At 51.6% G+C, this 17,817-nt stretch overlaps 2 protein-coding genes across 4 annotated transcripts in view; one reads left to right on the top strand and one right to left on the bottom strand.

Moving 5' to 3' along the window:
* The window catches only part of FLT1 (fms related receptor tyrosine kinase 1), a 123,099-nt gene extending 112,558 nt beyond the window's left edge, over positions 1-10,541 (top strand). Inside the window, exons 20-30 of the mRNA XM_038761775.1 lie at positions 342-430; positions 3,176-3,368; positions 4,203-4,300; positions 5,464-5,586; positions 5,886-5,997; positions 6,290-6,389; positions 6,523-6,628; positions 6,764-6,906; positions 7,660-7,744; positions 9,063-9,157; positions 9,344-10,541. Of these exons, the coding sequence (XP_038617703.1) occupies positions 342-430; positions 3,176-3,368; positions 4,203-4,300; positions 5,464-5,586; positions 5,886-5,997; positions 6,290-6,389; positions 6,523-6,628; positions 6,764-6,906; positions 7,660-7,744; positions 9,063-9,157; positions 9,344-9,521 (1,322 nt within the window). The 3' untranslated portion in view covers positions 9,522-10,541. The remainder of the gene's footprint in view (positions 1-341; positions 431-3,175; positions 3,369-4,202; positions 4,301-5,463; positions 5,587-5,885; positions 5,998-6,289; positions 6,390-6,522; positions 6,629-6,763; positions 6,907-7,659; positions 7,745-9,062; positions 9,158-9,343) is intronic.
* A 347-nt stretch (positions 10,542-10,888) lies between these two features.
* PAN3 (poly(A) specific ribonuclease subunit PAN3) overlaps positions 10,889-17,817 on the bottom strand; it is a 78,282-nt gene continuing 71,353 nt past the window's right edge. For 2 of the 3 annotated variants that reach the window (XM_038761828.1, XM_038761829.1), the window contains exon 19: positions 13,720-15,722. In XM_038761828.1, the coding sequence (XP_038617756.1) occupies positions 15,582-15,722 (141 nt within the window). In that variant the 3' untranslated portion in view covers positions 13,720-15,581. Of the gene's footprint in view, positions 11,929-13,719; positions 15,723-17,817 lie in introns of those variants that run through there. The other variant, XR_005455209.1, reaches the window with a different exon arrangement.

Genomic DNA, 17,817 nt, shown 5'->3' with positions numbered 1-17,817 from the left:
TTCCTTCCTCTCCCCCTCGTCCCCCTCTCCATCCCCCCATCTTACCTCCTTCCCTTCCCCACAGCACCTGTATATATGTATATATGGTTGTACATATTTTTTACTCTTTATTTATTTTATTTGTACATATCTATTCTATTTTATTTTGTTTGTTTGGTTTTGTTCTCTGTCTCCCCCTTTTAGACTGTGAGCCCACTGTTGGGTAGGGACTGTCTCTATATGTTGCCAATTTGTACTTCCCAAGCGCTTAGTACAGTGCTCTGCACATAGTAAGCGCTCAATAAATACGATTGATGATGATGATGATGATGAGGCTGACCGCCCTTCTCTGTTGGCTGCAGGCCCCCTGATGGTCATTGTGGAGTACTGCAAGTACGGAAACCTCTCCCACTACCTCAAGAGCAAACGAGAGCTCTTCTTCCTCAACAAGGTAGGTCATAAGAAGAAGAATTAATCAATCAATCAGTCAATCAATCGTATTTATTGAGCGCTTACTTTGTGCAGAGCACTGTACTAAGCGCTTGGGAAGTACAAGCAGGCAACATATAGAGACATTATAATAATTATTAGTATTATAGTATTTGTTAAGTGCTTACTATGTGCCAAGCACTCTTCTAAGCACTGGAGTTAGATACAAGGTAATCAGGTTGTCCCACGTGGGGCTCGAATTTATTTTCATTCAATCAATCAATCAGTCGTATTTATTGAGCGCTTACTGTGTGCAGAGCACTGTACTAAGCGCTTGGGAAGTACAAGTTGGCAGCATATAGAGACAGTCCCTACCCAACAGTGGGCTCACAGTCTATACAATACAAGCTAATCAGGTTGTCCCACGTGGGGCTCGAATTTATTTTCAATCAAACAATCGTATTTATTGAGCGCTTACTGTGTGCAGAGCACTGTACTAAGCGCTTGGGAAGTACAAGCTGGCAACATATAGTGACAGTCCCTACCCAACAGTGGGCTCACAGTCTATACGATACAAGGTAATCAGGTTGTCCCACGTCGGGCTCGAATTTATTTTCAATCAATCAATCAATTGCATTTATTGAGCGCTTACTGTGTGCAGAGCACTGTACTGAGCGCTTGGGAAGTACAAGTTGGCAACAGATAGAGACGGTCCCGACCCAACAGCGGGCTCACAGTCTAGAAGGGGGAGACAGACTACAAAACATATTATTGAGCACTTACTGAGTGCAGAGCATAGTCCCTTTCTAGACTGTGAGCCCGCTGTTGGGTAGGGACTGTCTCTATATGTTGCCAACTTGTACTTCCCAAGCGCTTAGTACAGTGCTCTGCACACAGAAAGCGCTGAATAAGTATGATTGAATGAATGAATGAATGTGGAGTACTGCAAATACGGAAACCTCTCCCACTACCTCAAGAGCAAACAAGAGTTCTTCTTCCTCAACAAGGTAGTTAATAATAATAACAATTATTATTATTATGGTATTTGTTAAGCGCTTACTATGTGCCAAGCACTGTTCTAAGCGCTGGAGTAGATACAAGGTAATCAGGCTGTCCCATGTGGGGCTCTAATTTATTTTCATTCATTCAAGTCATTCGATCGTATTTATTGAGCGCTTACTGTGTGCAGAGCACTGTACTAAGCGCTTGGGAAGTCCGGGTTGGGAACAGATAGAGACGGTCCCGACCCAACAGCGGGCTCACAGTCTAGAAGGGGGAGACAGACTACAACCTCATCTGTAAAATGGGGATTGACTGTGAGCCCCACGTGGGTCAACCTGATCACGTTGTGTCCCCCCCAGTGCTTGGAACAGTGCTTTGCACATAGTGAGTGCTTAACAAATGCCATTATTATTATTATTATTATTATTATTATTATTGTTATTATTATTATTATTATTATAGGAGTGAAGTGCCTGGGCTGGGTTGTAATAAGAGAGGCGAGGTAGGAGGGAGCAAGTGGGTCAACCTGATCACATTGTATCCCCTCCAGCGCTTAGAACAGTGCTTTGCACATAGTAAGCGCTTAACAAATGCCATCATTATTATTATTATTATTACAAAACAAAACATAGTATCGAGCACTTAGTGCAGAGCACAGTCCCCTTCTAGACTGTGAGCCCACTGTTGGGTAGGGACCGTCTCTACATGTTGTTCAGCTGTGAGGATCTGCGCCCTCCCCTCGCTCCAGCTTTTCAGAGTGAGAATGTGGCCCTCCCAGAAATGGGGGCCACAGTCTTCCACTTCTCGACGCCCCCTTTAGAGGCCGGGCCCTGGGTTAGGACACGGGGACAGGAGCAGCTCGGCCCCAAGAAGCAGCGTGGCTCAGTGGAAAGAGCCCGGGCTTTGGAGTCAGAGTTCATGGGTTCAAATCCCGGCTCCACCGATCATCAGCTGTGTGACTTTGGGCAAGTCGTTTCGCTTCTCTGGGCCTCAGTTCCCTCATCCGTAAAATGGGGATTAAGACTGTGAGCCCCCCGAGGGGCAACCTGATCACCTTGTAACCTCCCCAGCGCTTAGAACAGTGCTTTGCACATAGCTATTGAAAAAAAGAAATTACAGTCAGGGCTGGCTTCAGCACTTAGGGCCGGGCACAGACACCAAGTCCACCCCACTTGATGATGATGGCATTTATTAAGCGCTTACTATGTGCAAAGCACTGTTCTAAGCGCTGGGGAGGTTACAAGGTGATCAGGTTGTCCCACGGGGGGGCTCACAGTTTTAATCCCCATTTTACAGATGAGGTAACTGAGGCCCAGAGAAGCGAAGTGACTTGGCCAAAGTCACGCAGCTGACAATTGGCAGAGCCGGGATTTGAACCCCCGACCTCTGACTCCAAAGCCCGGGCTCTTTCCACTGAGCCACGCTGCTTCTCTAATTCTTCTCACTTGCCCTAGTGCGGATGGGAATGGCCTGAAAATGGATCTTGTTGGGGCCCAGAAACGGTTCAGGCGCCTCCGAGAGTGGTTTTTCCTGGAGGAGCAAAACATGGCTCCGTCAACCTTGCTCTTGTCCAAAGCCCGAGGCTGCTATTTTTTTATTCTGGGCAGCAGAGAAATGCTTGCAGGCCTGTTCCCCTCACGCAGGGTTCTGGCTTGAGATAGAATTGGCCCCTTGGCAGCTGACCCGCTGTCTCTTGAACGTCCTGTTCAGCCCCCGTTCCTCCTCCCTTCTCCCCACTCACCTTCCCTCCCTCATTTCTGCCCAGGATGCCGCCCTGCAAGCCACTGAGCTCCGGAAAACCAAGGAGGAGCCAGAGCCGGAGCGGGGCCTCCGGCCCGCGTTGGGAAGGACGGCCAGCAGCGAGAGCTTGGCGAGCTCCGGGTTCCAGGAAGAGAGAAGTCTGAGTGAAGGCGAGGAGGAGGAGGAGGAGGGAGCAGTGGAGACAGAAGAGGATGAAGGTAGGTATTCTTGTGTCCCCATGTTCGCTGCCTGTGAGATTCTGCAAGCCCGATGGGCACCGCGGAGACCCTTTTCTGGTTTATCGGCCTAATGGCCGAACGCGTGAGCCGCCCCCAAGAGACGGGATTTGAGGAAGATCATCATCATCAATCGTATTTATTGAGCGCTTACTGTGTGCACAGCACTGTACTAAGCGCTTGGGAAGCACAAATTGGCAACATATAGAGACAGTCCCTACCCAACAGTGGGCTCACAGTCGCGTTCCTCACTGAGACAGTAGAACATGCCATTGTCCGTCCCCAGGCCTGCTCGCCCTGAGGACCGCCATCCTTGGGGTGGGGTGGGGGGCGAGTCGGATGTTTTAGACTGTGAGCCCACTGTTGGGTAGGGACTGTCTCTATATGTTGCCAATTTGTACTTCCCAAGCGCTTAGTACAGTGCTCTGCACATAGTAAGCCCTCAATAAATACGATTGATGATGATGATGATGTGGCGTGGCGCCTCGCAAAGGCCGGTGGGAGTTCCGCTCACCCTCCTCCTCCTCATCATCAATCGTATTTATTGAGCGCTTACTATGTGCAGAGCACTGTACTAAGCGCTTGGGAAGTACAAATTGGCAACATATAGAGACAGTCCCTACCCAACGGTGGGCTCACAGTCTAAAAGGGGGAGACGGAGAACAAAACCAAACATACTAACAAAATAAAATAAATAGGATAGATATGTACAAGTAAAATAGAGTAATAAATATGTACAAATGTGTACATATTTATAATAATAAATATGACCTCCTGCCTCGGAGGCTGCCTAACTGTGGCTCTGGCCCTCTCCAGAGAACGACGACTTCTATAAGCGGCCCATCACCATGGAAGACCTGATTTCCTACAGCTTCCAAGTCGCCAGGGGCATGGAGTTCTTGTCATCCAGAAAGGTGGGTTTGGCTCTGTGGGGTTGCCTCCCCACCGGGCAGAGTCCGCGGCTCCAGAGGGATTGGGGCAGGTGTACAGTGAGGGGGGCGACCCCCTCCCAACCCCAGCGTGAGTAGCAGTGGGGCCTAGTGGGTAGAACAGGGACGTTGGAGTCACCCTGTGTCTGCTGTGGGACCGTGGGCCGGCCACTTCACTTCCCCGGGCCTCAGTTCCCTCATCTTTAAAAGAGGATTTCATTCATTCATTCATTCATTCATTCAATCGTATTTATCGAGCGCTAACTGTGTGCAGAGCACTGGACTAAGCGCTTGGGAAGCACAAGTCGGCAACATCTAGAGACGGCCCCTACCCAACAACGGGCTCACAGTCTAGAAGGGGGAGACAGACAACAAAACAAGTCTGTGAACCCAGGAGGGACGTGGACCGTGTCCAACCTTATTAGTTTATATCTAACCCAGCGCTTAGTACAGTGCCTGGCACGTAGTAAGCACTTAACAGATACCACTGGATTAAAAAAAAAAAAGCCCAGGCACAGCCAGATCCGGTGACTCTCTCCCCACGAGCTGGGAGGCTGCTTTGCAGAGGACCCCACCCCAGAACACCCACAGGAAAATTGGGCCTAAATGTTTCTGGGTCGTTAGCCGTGATGACCCATATGGTCAGGCAAAACACTCCAGCAACGGCCCTCTGGATGGAGGGAACTGAGCTGGGAGCAGGGCGCTTATCTGGGTGTCAGGTGGACGCCCCTGACGCTTGGCTCAGTGGAAAGAGCCCGGGCTATGGAGTCAGAGGTCATGGGTTCAAATCCCCGCTCCGCCAATTGTCAGCTGTGTGACTTGGGGTAAGTCACTTCACTTCTCTGGGCCTCAGTTACCTCATCTGTAAAATGGGGATTAAAACTGTGGGACAACCTAATCACCTTGTAACCTCCCCAGTGCTTAAAACAGTGCTTTGCACATAGTAAGTGCTTAATAAATGCCATCATCATCATTATTATTATTATTCCTGTCCCACCGGACACAACTGCACAACTGGGGGCGCCGGGAGGGAGTCTCTGCCCACTCGACAGAGCAGCCTCCGACGGGGCGGACCCCCAGAGGCCCGGGCCTCGGCCGGAGGGGCATCGGAGGAAGCCCGTTCTGATTAGGTGGCGGCCCGTTCGCAGTGCATCCACCGCGACCTGGCCGCCCGCAACATCCTCCTGTCTGACAACAACGTGGTGAAGATCTGCGACTTCGGCCTCGCCAGGGACATCTACAAGAACCCCGACTACGTGCGCAAAGGAGACGTGAGTCGGGCGGGCGGTGGGGCGGCACGACGGCCCGAGGGGTTGGGCTCAGGCACAGACCAAGAACGTAGAGAAGGCGGCCCTTGGTCCCCTTCCTCCGGTTCCCAGGGCTAACCCATACACCTCTCGTCCCTCCGTGGGCCATTTGGGTAAGATCTCTAGGTTGGCTTGGGGATTGTAGCGTGCCACCTACCCGGGGTGTTGGGATGGCTCGGGACATTGGTCCTGCTGTGGGGGAACCAGCCCCTCCCAGCCTCCGGGCGGGCACCTGTGATGGCACTGCCTCTGTCTTCTTGCAGGCCCGGCTGCCCCTCAAGTGGATGGCCCCGGAGTCCATCTTCGACAAGGTCTACAGTACGCAGAGCGACGTGTGGTCCTATGGGGTGCTGCTCTGGGAGATCTTCTCCTTGGGTAACTTGTGGGCAGCTTTGGGGAGAAACCTAATTCACTGGTGCCCGCCGAGGGTGGAGCCCTGGGCCGGGCCCCTCTTGCCAATGGCCGAGCCGCCCACTGCCATCACACATCTCGCCCCCATCACCGTGAGCCCGAGACCCACTCCCCGCCAGACTTGAGTGGGGCAGTGTGCCGGCGTGGAAGGGGCGATGCGTGGCTTCTGGGCACAAGAGCAGTGTGGGGGGCGTAGGGGGAGGGGGTGGCCCTTTGCCTCACGGCTAAAGATGTCTCAGATGCCAGTTGTCCACAGGGGGATCCCCCTACCCAGGGGTGCAGATGGACGAGGATTTCTGCAGCCGCCTAAAGGAAGGCACCAGGATGCGGGCACCGGAGTTTGCCACAGCTGAAATGTGAGTCTCCCTGTGCAGCTCGGCCGTGGGCAGTGCCGTGCCCCCCAATCCCCCCCCCCACCCACCCCCCCATGGGCCCAGAGCTGTAATCCTGTGGGCCTCCCACGGGGCTGGCTCCTTTCTCACCCCCTAGTTACCAGACTATGCTGGACTGCTGGCATCGCAACCCCGAGGAGAGGCCCCGCTTTAACGAGCTGGTGGAAAAGCTGGGGGACCTGCTGCAAGCCAGTGTGCAACAGGTACTGTGCAACTGGGGTGGGGAGGGGTCAGAGGGGTGCGTCGCGGCTCCCCCCCGAACCCAGGAGCGAGAGTCCGGGGACAGCGACGCGTGTGGAGGCCAGGGCCGGCCTGTGACGGTGATGGGGCTGTCACAGGATGGCAAGGATTACATCCCCTTGAGCACCGTACTGCCTGTCCCCGCTGGGCCGGCATCCCGGACCCCGGCCACGCGTCAGACCCATTTCCGAGAAGATGTTTCAGCTCCCATATCCAGCTGGAAGAGCATCGACAGCATCAGGTAAAACATCCTCCGGCGCCCGGGCAGCTAGCCACACCAGACCCCTTGTCCCCTTTCCCCATCTGCCGCCAGCCCTCGGGCCCTGAAAGGAATTAGAAAAGAGTTCCGGGAAATCAGGCGGCAGGACTCCTTCCACCTGGGGGGCCTGGAAAGGGTCAGTGATGGGTAACGAGGTGGGGTGAGCCCCCATAATAGTTATGGTATTAAGCGTTTTCTATGTGCCGAGCAATAGATAATCAGGTTGGACCCATTCCCTGGGCTACATGGGGCTCCCAGTCTAGGAGGGAGGGAGAACAGATATTTTATCCCCGTTTTACAGATGAGGAAACTGAGGCCAAGAGAAATGGAGGTGACTTACCCAAGTTCATATAGCAGGCAAACGGCAGAGCTGGGATTAATCCAGCTCTTCTAATTCCAGGGCCTGTGCTCTTTTTCCCTAGATGTTGCTCCTGTCCCACGTGGGACAAGGACTGTGTGTCCAACCCAGTGAGCTAGTACCTACCTCGGAGCTTGACACATACGAAGCGCTTAACAAATACCATTTTTAAAAAACGGAGTGGCGATATTTACTGGGCATCCACCAGCTGCGGTGCACCGTCCTAAGCACTTAAGCAGGACAGGCTAGAGAGTGGCCCTACCCCTGTCTTCCAGGGGCTTCCCCTCAAGTTGGGAGTCAGCATGAGGGTGGGAGATTGGGCGGGAAATGGGCCTGGAGAACAGGCAGGGCTCCTCCGTCTGTCTGCCCGGTTCCAGATACGTCAACGCTTTCGAATTTGGCCAATCCCGGAGGCTGAGGACCTGCGCCGAGCTCTCGTCCCGGGGCTGCTCCATGTTTGAGGTAAGGATAAGGGGCCCTGAGGCTGGGGGGAGACTGCTTTGGCCGCCACTGGGGCCCGGAGACAAGCCAGAACACAAAAAGTGCCACGTCTCTCCCTTTTAGCACAGTCAGGATGTAGGGAAGGTGGGGCCGGAGAAGCGACGAGCACTCAGCCCAGTCGGGCGTCTCTAGCCCTGCTTCCAGAGATGGACCTAAAGGGGTAGGAGTCTACGTGAGGCAAGCAGGAGAGGAGAGTTCTGCCCAAAAGGAAGCGGTGTGGCCTAATGGATTTAGTACAGGCCACGGAATCAAAAACCCGTGTTCTAGTCCCAGCTCTGCCCCTTGTCTGCGCTTAGTACAGTGCTTTGCACACAGTAAGTGCTCAATAAATACGATTGAATGAACGCCTGCTGGGTGACCTTGGGCAAGTCAATTCACTTCAGCGCTTAGAACAGGGCCAGTGCTTAGAACAATGCTTGGCACGTAGCGCTTAGCAAGTATCTGCTGTTGGGTAGGGACCATCTCTATATTGTTGCCAACTTTTTTTTTTTTGGATGGCATTTATTAAGCGCTTACTATGTGCAAAGCACTGTTCTAAGCGCTGGGGGGATACAAGGTCGTGAGGTTGTCCCACGTGGGGCTCACAGTCTTCATCCCCATTTTACAGGCGAGGGAACTGAGGCCCAGAGAGGTGAAGTGAGTTGCCCAAAGTCACACAGCTGACAAGTGACGGAGCTGGGATTTGAACCCATGACCTCTGACTCCAAAGCCCGGGCTCTTTTCCACTGAGCCACGCTGCTTCTCCAACTTGTACTTCCCAAGTGCTTATGTTGCCAACTTGTACTTCCCAAGTGCTTAGTACAGTGCTCTGCACACACTAAGTGCTCAATAAATACGATTGATTGATTAGTACAGTGCTCTGCACACGGTAAGCACTCAATAAATACTATTGAATGAATGAATACTATTCCCTACGCCTCCATTCCCTGATCTGTAAAATGGGGTTTAAGCCTGTGAGCCCCTTGTAGGACATGGATTCTGTCCAGCCTGATTACCCTGGCGCTTAGAACAGCACCTGGCACATAGTGCTTAACAAATACCATTTAAATAAATTACTGACAGGTGAACAGAGAGGCAGACGCACTGGAGCCAGCAACAGAGGAGGAGAAATGAGCAGAGATTGAGGGGGCAAGCTCTGTGGGAATACATTCGTGAAAGTTGAGAATACGCAATCATGCCAAGATGAGGACACGGGGGAAGGGGAGGTTGGGGCCGAGTATTTCCTCCCCCTCTGAGCCTCCTCCAGGCACACCCAGCGTATAACCTTCCTGTTCCCCAGGACTATCGGGCCAGCAGCAGCCTGGTCCTGGCCTCCACGGAACTTCAGCACGGCCCCTGGACCGGGAACAAAGCCAAAGGACCCTTCGTCCTGGGGTAAGAAGCCTGTTCCTCGCGGTGGATGGGGGGGGACGACTCTACACTCCCAGTTTACTCCCAGCCACCAAGCACCCTGGGTGTCCTGATAAGGGTCGAGCTAAGGCCTGGCTCTCAGGCAGCGCCAGGGCTTAGGGCAAGGCAGGCCCCCGTAGCCATTGATCCTCTATCCGCTTTCACTTGCAGCCTGAACGTGAGCAGCTGGAGCAAGGAGTCGGGCCTGGGGGCCTCCCATGCTGGCTACGGGGGTGCCAGCCAAGCTCAGCGCCGCTTCACGTGTGACACCTCAGCGCTGGACAGGATGGCGTGCTGTGCGCCCCCGGGCCCTTTCCCGCTGGGCCGGGGCCTTCCCGCCCCCGTCTAACGGGGTGGGCAGGCCTCGGCTACGCTGCAGTAACTTCGCTTTGCCCGGCGCGACCCATTTATCCACTTAGAGCACGCCCTGGGAACCAGCTGCTTTTTCTGACTTTTTGCAACGAGAATGAGCTTTGCCAGCCCCTCAGAGGTAAATGAAATCCTGATTTAAAGCCAGGAAGGCCAGTGGAGTGAGCTCTCTGGCCGGGGCCACGAGGCGGGCCCCCCTCCTCACCCCCACCCTGAGGCGTTTGGGATTTAATGTTCCCAGCTCGGGGTGGGCAGCGGACTGGGACAAATTGGACCTCAGGCTTCTGCTGGCCTAGAGCCCCGCTGTGTCTCTCCCCAGCCCACACCCTGCCAGCTGGCAGGACCGCCCCAAACACTGGGCCGCAGTGAACGTCAGCCCTCCAACCGTCTTTGTCTTCGGGAACTAAAGGAGCCGTCAAACGTGTCTCAGCTTTCTTGGATCGTGACGCTCAGAAGGTCGAGGGGGTGACGTTCACTGCGTCTGGCCGGGCAGGGCTGGCTCCACTCCAAAAGTCAGAGGCGGGGAGGAACTCACCTCATAAACTGCTCGGGGACCAGGCAGGAGAGCCGGAGGGCAGCCGCCCTTAAAAGCGATCGCCGCTCTCCTCCCCGCCGGCTCACGTCAGGATTAACCATCTCTACAGCACTTTAAAAATCGCCCCTACCTGCCGCGGGGTTTGCCTTTGAGCGTAGCAGGTGTGTCCAGCCCGATAGAGGGAAAGGCCTGGTTTCAGCAAATCCCCGGCCCGGGCGCCGCCTGCCCTGCCCTGGCTTGGCCCAGAACGCTTCGATGCCTCTGAGGATGGAAGGGTCTCTCTCGGTCTGGAGGGAAAGATGTTTCTGGTGCATAAATACTGAAGGAAACTAGAATAGCTAGCGTGAGTTTTGTGCCAACTGAGAATGTACACTGGATGAGTGAGTTAACGTCTTCCATTTCTAATCTATTTTTAAGAAAGTATATTTTGACCGCTACCGTTGTATAATAAATGGTCTTTTACATGGAACTACTTCCGCCTGCTTCCTCAGAAACGAGTCCCTGAGCTCAGGATAAAGCAAGTTTATGGGTCGCCTGAGAGACGTCACTAACCAGAACTTCCACAGAGACCAAAGCAACATCAGCAAAACCAGGACTGCCGGTGGGAAGGGGCAGAGCACTCCACTGGTGGAGGGGAAGGAGGAGAAGGCCAAGGGGAGAGAGGGATCTTGAGCAAGTCACTTCACTTTTCTGGGTCTCAGTTACCTCATCTGGAAAACAGAGATTAAGAGGGTGAGCCCTAATGTGGGACAGGGACTGCGTCCAATCTGATTAACTTGTAACTACCCCAGCAGATAGTACAGTCCCTGGCACAGAGTAGGCGTTTTAACAGATACCGTAAAAAAAAAGGTGTGTGTGGGGGGAGACAACTGCAATTCAAATGGAAAAACATGAAAACTCTCCATTCCTCAGCCCCAAGAGGCCCAGACCACAATTCTCAGGAGTCAGTACCAACGTCAACGGGCTCCCGCCCACAAGCTTTAGAAGAGACGCAGGAAGTGGCCAGAACTGATTCTGCCTGGCTTTGCGGCAAATACGCTCTCCAGGAAAGGAAAACCGACAGCCCAAACCCAGTCACACCTGTCCCAAAGCCACCTACCTTCCCCCGGAATGAGCTAAGGAAACGAGGCCGGGAAAGACAGGACAGGGCCGAGTGTAATTTCGAGAAGCGTGCGGGGCCGGGAATGCCGTCTCAGCCTGTTGTGTCCAAAGACGACAGGGTGTGTGAGCACTGCCGGGGCCGGTCCTGAGCTTGAGGGCAGCGTCAGCACTTAACAGCCAAAAGAGATCGTGTTCCCCTGGCTGGAGAGGTCACGTTGACTCTCGGTGAGTTGATACAGGTTGGTGACTTTTTCAGGTTGGCAGCATTCCTGCGGTCCGTTAGGATATCCTTTGGGGGATTTCCTTCCACTGTGACGATCCTCTGAGTCTTTCGCACCTGTCACTGACACCACTGCGCTCCATCTCGCGCCTTAAACTCCAAAGAGACACCAGTCCATGAAGAATGCACCCCCTGCCCCGGCCCAATAGCTTTCTCAGTCCACAGAAATAGGGGTTTCCATGAGGAGACCCCTCCCACGTGCAAGACCAAAAAAGAAGAGAGTGAAGATGGGCCACCTGTATTTGACAGACTACTGGGAGATCTCAGGTCCGATCCGGGGGGAAGGTGATTCCAGCAAGTTCTCTTCCACTGATTACCGGTCCCGTTTCTGCCCCGGGCTCCGCTGTCTCTGTGGGATTCAGGAACCGCCCCCTCCGCGTCCACTTCTCAGGGCCCTTCCGGAGAGCCGCCGTCTTCGGTAGGGCCTGTCAGTCGGTCGGGCTGCCATCACCTTTCTGATATCCAAACAGGCTGGATTGGAAAAAAAAAATTGAAAGAAGAAGGCAGAGAGCCTTTTCTGTGCTGTCCGCAGAGTGGGGGAGGCTGTCTAGCAGGTGACGAAGACCCCCTAGTCCAAAGTCCCAAAAACACAAGCCAGATCAGGCTCGGGATCCCCTGAGCGGAGCACCCTTCCCTAGCAGAAAGGAACCCCTAAGACACGACTTGGATCCCACTCCCCCGGCCCGGCTCTCCAGTCGAGAAGCAGGGGAAGAAAAGCCAGGTTGCGGAGGCTCCTGCCCCGACTGAGGGAACCAAGAACAATCAGGTCCTGTGCTGTGCGGGATGGCCAACGGACGCGCACTACTTCTGCACCTTTTACCGGGGACGCCGGACCCCGGGGGCCCGAGGGCTTCCACCTGGAGACGCTTCAGATAATGGGTGCGGCGCCCCAACGCTGACCTGGTGGGCCTAGTAGGGAGGGAGTCAGGCAAACCTACTCCTGTAATTCTTTATTAAAAATACTGCTGTACACGTGGAGATTGAAAATAGGATTAAAGATGAGTAACACATTGGGACCATGACATTAGAACTAACGGACTGGTGTCTGGAGTCGGGGGGCTGGGGGAAGCGATGCCACGCATCACGGGGACGGGATCAAAACAAAGATACAGAGGTGCCCTCCAAAATATTTACAACATAGTCAATTATACAGAACAGAATTTAAAACAGGTACAAAAATTAAAATGCCCAACGTCACGTGATTTCAATGTTTGTCCTTTCTGTGCTTTTGATCTGTCAAAACAGGAAGGAATGGCAAAGTCACGTCTTACCCCTGGACTCTTTTGCGACACTGTAAACTTCCTATGAACGGTAGAGGCTAGAACCGAGGGACGACCTCCCCTAGGGAATTTACAATACGGGTAGCGTGGGTTTCCCCCCCAACACCCAGACAGAACGGGTAGGGGCTCCTGTGAAAAATCATTCCCAAGGATGGACTAAACAAAAAATAAATATAAAACAAAGCTTACAAAGATGGAGGAGGAGGAGTGTTCTGGCTGACAAGATTTACTTTAGGAAACAGATCAGCCATCTACCTTTTAGTCTAAACCAAAGTCCTGAGGTCACTGGGGCTGAAGCCGACTGGCAGCAATGATGCAAAAACGTTTGGGCTGGCAATCGCCGCTGCCCACGCGAGGGGAAATTTGCTGGTCTGTGAAAGATGAGAAAGTCAAGCCCTGTTTGACCTCCTGCCCTTTGCTTTCACAAAACATTGGTCCCCAAATGAAGATTTTCAAGGTTCCCAAACCTTGGAACTGAACAGAAGATGACCCCCCTCCCCCCCAACCCCTTTTTCATTTTCAAAGAAAACAATATTGGAAAAAATCTCAGCCCGCTTATAAATTAAGCATTTCATATTTCTCCTAGAATACAAGTACTTCTTTTTTGTACAAAAGAATTACAATATGATTTGTCAAAAAACATATAAAAGACAGCTGCTCTCTCTCTCTTTCTCTCTCTCTCTCTCAAATACACAAGCCAATGATAAAAGGCTATTTTGCAGGTTCTCTTCTGGTTCTTGTTCCTCTCAGTGGCAAGGGAAAACATCACGGTGGCCATTTTCAATTATCCTCTGAATACTGAACATCCCCTTCCTTTAAAAAAAGCCATCCAGGTCCAATGCAACAGTAATTGGGTTTTGGAGTGGTTTTCTGTTGTTGTTTTTTTTGTTTTGTTTTGTTTTTAACTCAAAAATTGATGCCACCACACGTGGGTTCTCCCCTTCTCTCATTCCCCTCCCTCCCCTCCCCTCTCCCGCCCCCACCCCGGCAACCCGTTCTCTAAAATGGGTAAAGCCTGCTCCCTGGACTTCGAAGCTCCCGGGGTAAACAGAGGTGCTTTCTCCTCACAGCCAATCTCGAGGCGGAGAATCATTTTAAAGCTTATAAAAAGTGGACAGAGAAAAAGGAAAAACTTCTCTGAAAACTACAAATATTGAGAATTATTAAAATAGAAGTCAGTAGCATCGGTTACAAGTGCTTGGAGTCGGTTCTGACCTTCTGGGCTTCCACCTTTTCTTGTTCCGCACGTGGTGAGCACCCGGCGCTATTAAAACATTCAGTGCTGGGGAAGGCGAGATACAGTCTTCACTACTGCTCTTACGAAAGAAAATTCCTATGGATTTGGCAGTCTTCAGTATCGAAGTGGAGGTGTTTGATCTTGTACTAGAAATCCCACAAATACCCAAGTTTGGCAACAACCGCACGTCCAGATGTTAAGAAGTCGAGGAGCAGGAAGAGGAGGACGAGGAGGCCGAGGAGCAGGAGGGAGAAGATTTCCCACTTTTGAGACTGACTGACAAGAGGATATCCCACGGGTCTCAGAATATTATCAAAAGCAACATTACTTTGGGCTAAGCAGTGACTGCAAAAGGCACAGCAGATAGTTATCCCTCGAGATTCAGGTTGTAAAACTTAAAAAAGCTCTTGGATGCCGGGCTACTGCTGTGTTTGGTTCACCTTCTAAACAGTGTCTTTGTATTTCTATCCAGTGTAAAGTACCATAATAAAGCTGTGGTTCCAAGAACAGATTTTTAAATATATATATCTATACATATTTTTACGTATATGTGTGTATTTATGCCTATGTGCATACACATACACACATACACACATATGTATATGTGTGTGTATATATATATATAAAAAGAGGATACTGTAAATAATACACTCCTGAAACTTCAGGCCTTGAACACAACTTCTTTAAAAAAATTTTTCTATTAAAAAAATTGCATAAATGTAAATGCACCTGACTAGCAGGGAAACATACATCCAATCCGTAAAAAGGCGCTGGTTGTATCTGGAGCCGCCCGGGACTGACGCTCCTGATAGCTCCTATATCCATCCAAATGTCCCAAATCAGAATACTTTTGACACTTTGCTTGGGCAAAACTGAAATCAACTTAGGCAGGGGATTTCCAACCTCTCAATTCACAACTCTTTGTTTTGTTCTCTGGTTGGCTGTGTGTGTGTGTGTGTATCTGTGTGTGTTTGATATTCGTCGTCCGGTTTGCTCTAACGAACAGCGGGCGGCATACCGAGCCTGCAAACAACACTCTTTCCCGAGGATTATGCACCGAGTTGTACTTAAAGGATGCAGTGGCTATGAGATTGTTTACCTGGTCCTCTTCGCAAGGCCGGGCAAGAGACGCATCGAATGAACGAATGGATCTGCCGTTATCCTCGGTGACGGAAACGGGGCCCAGGGTTGCCCTTGCAAATACTCTCCCTCGATAAGGACGCAGTGTGGCAAAACTTCCGAGATCAGAAAACGTCTTAAAAAATTAAAATTAGTGCATATACAAGTGGGGGGGAAAAAATAAAAATAAAAGCAGGAACATCACACACCCAATGGTGTTCCTCGATCTAAAATAAAATTCTTCACAGATCCAAGCCTCCGACAGCAGCCGTAGCTCTCGGTGAGTAAAACGTTCTCTCCTTCAAGTAACAGTGTACCCGCAGAAGCCTCGCCCGCCTCCGGGCCGGGGCCCTGATGCCAAGCGGGAGGGCCACGGCAGCGACGACGACGACGACGACGATCACGGCGGCAGCGGCGGGGGCTCAGCCGTAGTGCAATTTGCTCTCGGGTCAGTTTCTGGGCCATGTCCTGCATGTTTCCTGCCAATACTACAACTGGCCGTTGGCGGCCGCGATGAGTTCTTGGAAAGTGTTTTCAAAGCAACGCTTTAAATCGCTGTAAGTCACTACAAGGACGCTCTTCTCGTCTCGGGAGATGAGGCTTATTTTCTCTGGAACGCCAGCGTCGAGCTGCAACAGAAACAGAAGACACGGAACTCATCCCCGCGGGAAAAAAAATCTGGAGGGAAGGATTCGGGGGGAGATGTGGTCCAGATGGAGGAGATGGGTGGGGAAGAAGTGGATTTCTCTCTTGCTCGACTTGATTCTATAATTCAGGCCCTCCATTTCAAAGGAAAGAGGGCTCCTATCTCATTAGCAAGACCCCGTTTTGGACCAGTAATGTGCAAAAAACCCATCTTGAACTCAGTCATTCATTCATTCATTCATTCAATCGTATTTACTGAGTGCTCACTGTGTGCAGAGCACTGGACTAAGCGCTTGGGAAATGCAAGTTCGCAGCATATACAGTCCCTACCCAACAACGGGCTCACAGTCTAGAAGGGGGAGACAAACAACAAAACAAGTAGACAGATGTCAATACCATCAGAATAAAGAGAATTGTAGATGCAGTTTATTAATGATGTGTATGCAGCAACAATTCTCTTTATTCTGATGGTATTGACCAAACATCATTAATAAAATGAATAGTAAATATGTACAAGTAAAATAAATAGAGCAATAAATCTGTACAAACATATGTACAGGTGCTTGGGTAGGGGGAGGAGGTAGGACGGGGGGGATGGGGAGGAGAGGAAAAGGGGGGCTCAGTCCAGCCCCCAGAAAGGACCACATCCACCCATGAACGAGGCGCACAGGGAAAGCATTAATCCTGGAATCACTCAAGCAATGGGATTTACGGGCAGGGAACATGTCTGCTAATTCTGCTGTCTTGTCCTCTCCCAAGCACTTAGCACCATGCTCTGCACATAGTAAGCGCTCAGTAAATGCCCCACTGATTGGTTGACTGACTGAGCGCATACGATACGTGGAGCACTGTCCTAAGCACTTCGGAGAGTTCAGTTCCACAGAGCTAGCAGACGCATTCCCTGCCCACAGTGAGCTTGCAGTCAAGAGGAACAGCTTGGAGGGGGGTCACACAAACCCGGGCCGGAGCCGGCTTCCTCCTCGAGGCTGCTGGGGCAGCTCTGGTGGCTTGTCCGCATCAGGACCCCGGGTCTGGCAACCGAGAGACCCATGCGGCACGCAAAAACCGAAGGGAAAATAAGCGCTCAGGACAGGGCTTTGCACACAGTAAATACTAAATAAATACAACTGAGTGAATGAATGAAATAACAGAAGACAAAGGGTCGGCACATGGTGCGACTTGCCCTTTCTCGGGACATTAGTATTATTATCATCATCATCAATATTAGTATAATAATAATAATGATGGTATTTGTTAAGCGCTTACTACGTGAAAAGCACTGTTCTAAGTGCTGGGGAAGTTACAAGGTGATCAGTTTGTCCCACGTGGGGCTCACAGTCTTCATCCCCATTTTACAGATGAGGTAACTGGGGCACAGAGAAGTTAAGTGACTTGCGCAAAGTCACACAGCCGACAACTGGCGGAGGCAGGATTTGAACCCATGACCTCTGACTCCAAAGCCCGGGCTCTTTCCGCTGAGCCACGCTGCTTCACTGGTATGGTACTTGTTAAGCACTTACTATGTGCCACGGGCTGTATTAAGCTCTGGGGTAGATACAAGCTCATCAGGTTGGAACCAGTCCCTGTCCCACATGGGATTCACCGTTTAAATAAGAAAGCGTAGGATTTAATCCTCTGACACGAAAACTGAGGCACAGAGAAATTTAGCAACTTGCCCAGGTTTATTCAGCAGACAAGTGGGGGAGCCAAGATTAGGACTCAGGTCCTCTCACCCCCAGGCCCGTGCTGTCTCCACTAAGCCATGCTGCTTCCAAAGATCAGCCCTGAGGGCCACCACCATCCAGTCAGCTACGATAAAAAAGCGAGTGACAAATGCCAATAGTTCAGGTAAGCGCAATAAAGAAGAAAGCTCAGCCCAAATGGCTTTCTCAACAGCAGACCTACCCTCTAGATGGACAACAGAGTACTTCAGGTAACAAACCTGGGTTTCTTAAAATCAGACCGTCAGGAAATTTTACATCAGCCTGCTTAATTAAAACCAAGACAGAAGCACCTAAAACGGATGGGCACACAGCATATTCAAACCAAAGGAAAACAGAAAAAACACACGCAAGGCCA

This window comes from Tachyglossus aculeatus, chromosome 20 (genome assembly GCF_015852505.1).
Source record: "Tachyglossus aculeatus isolate mTacAcu1 chromosome 20, mTacAcu1.pri, whole genome shotgun sequence".
Classification (NCBI taxonomy): domain Eukaryota; kingdom Metazoa; phylum Chordata; class Mammalia; order Monotremata; family Tachyglossidae; genus Tachyglossus; species Tachyglossus aculeatus.
This window is presented reverse-complemented; position numbering and strand designations above follow the sequence as displayed.